Below are 3,742 nucleotides of genomic sequence, written 5' to 3' on the forward strand. Positions count from 1 at the left end.
GGAAAGAGACATTTTTCTTGTCCTGTTTCTTCTTGTGAGATTGTTGAATACGGAGGAGACCTGCTCTACAGGGAGGAGGTTTCAGGGGTAGAACGGCTCCATGAGCTGAGGTGAACCAAGGTAAGAGTTCATTAGTGTGCAAAGGTAAAATCTTGTCCCATCTCCTATCATCCCCCCGCTCCAGATCTTGAGTTTATCTGTTTTTATGGGACAGTTTGGGCTCTCACAGGAACCCTCCCAGAGCTCCCTTTATTCCCTGGGAAGGCGGAGGCTTAGATGTCTATGCCACTCCACACTTAGGTCAGGGAAATTATTTGCCATGATGTTAAGCTGTGAAGTGGTTACAAAACAATAAAGTTACAAAAGGACATAGTCTATCCCAGATATTAGTATTCTCCTACTAAATACAAGGACTCTGGCATTTTCTAGCAAATGGAGAATACTATGGACATAAGCAGAGTTTAAGCAGGGTGAACTGGACTTTAGCATCTCTGAATTGAATAGATGAGGATTAAGATTAAGATTATTCATTCTAAGATGAATCTCAGCATTTCCTTCCTTGTACCATTTCTTGGCAAATGTCAGCTACACAAAGAACAAGTTACTCCTCCTTGTGGAGGTGAAGGGTAAGAATTCCAAATGGATGAGGCCATTTTTCATAATTTCAAAGTTAAAATACAATAGCACTTGATACAGGTTTTTTCACTCTCCGTTGACAAAAGCTAGGTTTTTTCCTTGTGAGAAAAGCCTGTCAACCGAAACTACTAACGAACTAATTTGGTGGTGGTCCACCAATGTGTGCAGATGGTCTGAAAGATGCTCCAAAGGACACTTAAGTTTCCTGGGAACTCTCAGCAAAATATTTGTAGAATATTCACATATATTTTTGTGCAGTTGTTTTAACTAATTTCCCTCTGATCATTAGTAACCAGATGATCTCTTCATTACACACATTCAGACTACGGTACACAGACGCTAAAATGTTAACTGACCACTAAGCAAGCACTCAGCTTTTTTCTGCATTCATAATAATCCTGCTTTCTAATGTAAAACTGTGTAACCACATCAAGATTAAAGATGTAAGGCCATCAAAACAGTATTTGAATTGACTACCAAATCAAATCTCAGAAAAAGCTATTGTTACGTCTGCTGTCATCAGCACAATTAAATACGGAAACCATCTATTCTGAACTTGGTTGAACTCCTGCAAAATGGCTGCTCTTCAGAGGTATTTTTGATAAATCTGTGTAAAAGAATTCACATCTAACTGCAGTGGCTACTAGAAGATACTAGGCAGCTATTTAAGCAGAATATATGAGCTCCAAGAAACAAGCTTCCACAGAAATGCAAAACTGCCATACCAAAAATGCTGGAATCTTCTAACATTTCAATCATGTGTTCAAGGGCACATCTGTGAATACAATTAGTTTCACATGTCAGTTTACAGCTATTTGTCTGTATGTGTTGGGGGGAGGACATACTGCTTGTAGACAAGAATTGCTTTTTTCATGACTTTTTGTTGTTTTGTGTTCTGGTTTTGTTTTGGTTTTTTTCCCATAAATAAACCCACCACATATTGGCAAAAATGCTCAAGCAATTTCTTTTTATACACAACTTGTTGGTCTAAATGAGGTTGCAGCATTTCTTCCCCTCTCTTTTCACCACAATGCCAATAGGGAACTTGTGGTACAACATCAAACATTTGAGTACCGGCCCAAGGGGAAGCTCAGTACACAGGCTTGATCACCTAATGCTCTATATCCCATGTCTCTGCAATTTCGACCATTTCATCTAAGCAGAGACACAAAACTAGACATCCAGCTATAGCTAAACAATATAAAATGCTGAGAAAATTTTAATCTAAAGCCTCATTCAACTGCATAACCTCAGTGCTTGAGTCAGCATGACATAAAATGTTTCTTAATCTATTTTGAGTAAGTTCATAAGAGTAAGCTAACCAGCATCAGGTCAGTGCACTGGTCCTTAGCCCCAGTGGCACGGTGAGCCATACACATGCTGTTGTGTCCTGTTAACTGCCAAAACAAGACAGCTAAAGCCCAAGCTGCTCAGGGGCAATAGGTTCCAGCCCCTCCTAACTGTAGATGCATGACAAAAATCACATAATATATGAAAATATGACTCTTCTCCAGTGCCTGGGACTGCTCTGACAGTCTCACAGCTGTGAGAGGCTGTGGAGACACCTGCCTGCACATTTTTGAGGAACTCGGTGCGTAGATACTTTTAAACTGGCATTACATGTTCTTTGCTAGGTCATAGCTACAGAACTGCAAATATAACCATATAATCTTGTCTCCAAATGTAGGGATTTGTAGGAAGTAACACAGTTGAAATTCTCCTGAATTTGCTTTAGAAAACTAAACAGAACCTGACTAGAAGCAGTGTAGACACCAAGCTCCTGCCCAGTCTCTCCGTCTCCAATGTTTTCCATTGCTAACACATACACACTTTCAAAAAAGAAGTTGATCACATTTATTGTACACTTTTACAATTTGAAATCTTTTTAATATACCATTAGTCAACTTCAATGTGTGACTTTTCTTGCATTTTTTTTAATGGTCTTGAAAACTTACCCATATAGGGTTTTGTGCCAGCCATAGAAGAAGCTTTTTCTGAGCCTTTCACCATGGTCGCTATGTTAAAGTCTGTGATATGAACATGTCCTGCAATTACACAAAATAAAAACAGAAGTTAATATAGCACGTCATAAAAATATTCCTCCATTTGTTTAATATCTAAGTGATAATGGAAATAAACTGGAAATATTCATAACAGTTAATGGAAACTTACTTAATATAAAATGTTACTCATAACTAGAAAAATAACACCGGCAGTAAAGCAATGGAATAATTTTCTAGTACAGTTGCATCCAGTACGTGCTTGCAGTGCTGAACATCTTTTGTTAATCACTCCTGAACCTTCTCCTGCCGTGTTAAGGAGAGTAACTGTCTTCTCGGAGCAGTAACATGCAGGAGCAACATGTGAAGCTATGTGTGAATTCTGCCTCTCCTTATCTCCAGCTAGAGCCACCCCTCACAATCTCAGGTACTTGTGACATCCATTGGCTATCACATCCACTTTAGGTTACCATCCACCTGGCTTTTCTGAGTCTCCTCAGGGCGAAAATGGAGTTGAGAAGAAAAAGGACATTTTTATCATGCAATAACTACAAAATTAGATCCATGGTAGCAGAAGAGAGTGTATGTAACAACAGCAGGTCTCAAATGATCATTCATTTCACAGCACAGAATCACAAAATCAATTGTTTTGGTTGGAGAGACCTTTAAGATCATGAAGTCCAAGAGTTTACCCAGCACTGCCAGGTCACCACTAAACCATGTCCCTAATGGTGACTCCACCACTTCCCTGGGGAACCTGTTTCAATGTTTCACAACCCTTTCTGTAAAGAAATTTTTCTTACTATCGAGTGTAGACCTTCCCTAGCCCAACTTGAGGTCATTTCCATTGTCCTGTCGCTTGCTACTTGGAAGAAGAAACTCGCTCCCACCTCACTACAATCTCCTTTCAGGTAGTTGCAGGCAGCGAGAAGATCTCCTCTCAGCCACTTCTTGTAAGACTTGTTCTCTAGACCATTCACCAGCTTCGTTGCTCTTCTCTGGACACATTCTAGCACCTGAACGTCCTTCTTGTAGTTAGGGACCCAAAACCAGACACCGTATTCAAGGTGCAGCCTCACCAGTGCCGAGGATAGGGGGACAATCAT

General features: G+C 40.0%; 1 protein-coding gene across 1 annotated transcript in view; it reads right to left on the reverse strand.

The window, feature by feature from the left end:
- LOC104491709 (serine/threonine-protein kinase 32B-like) overlaps positions 1-3,742 on the reverse strand; it is a gene marked incomplete at its 3' end in the record, with an annotated part of 115,203 nt that overhangs the window by 10,034 nt on the left and 101,427 nt on the right. Inside the window, exon 6 of the mRNA XM_010134173.1 lies at positions 2,592-2,681. Within this exon, the coding sequence (XP_010132475.1) occupies positions 2,592-2,681 (90 nt within the window). The remainder of the gene's footprint in view (positions 1-2,591; positions 2,682-3,742) is intronic.

This window comes from Buceros rhinoceros, unplaced genomic scaffold (genome assembly GCF_000710305.1).
Source record: "Buceros rhinoceros silvestris isolate BGI_N320 unplaced genomic scaffold, ASM71030v1 scaffold7464, whole genome shotgun sequence".
NCBI lineage: Eukaryota > Metazoa > Chordata > Aves > Bucerotiformes > Bucerotidae > Buceros > Buceros rhinoceros.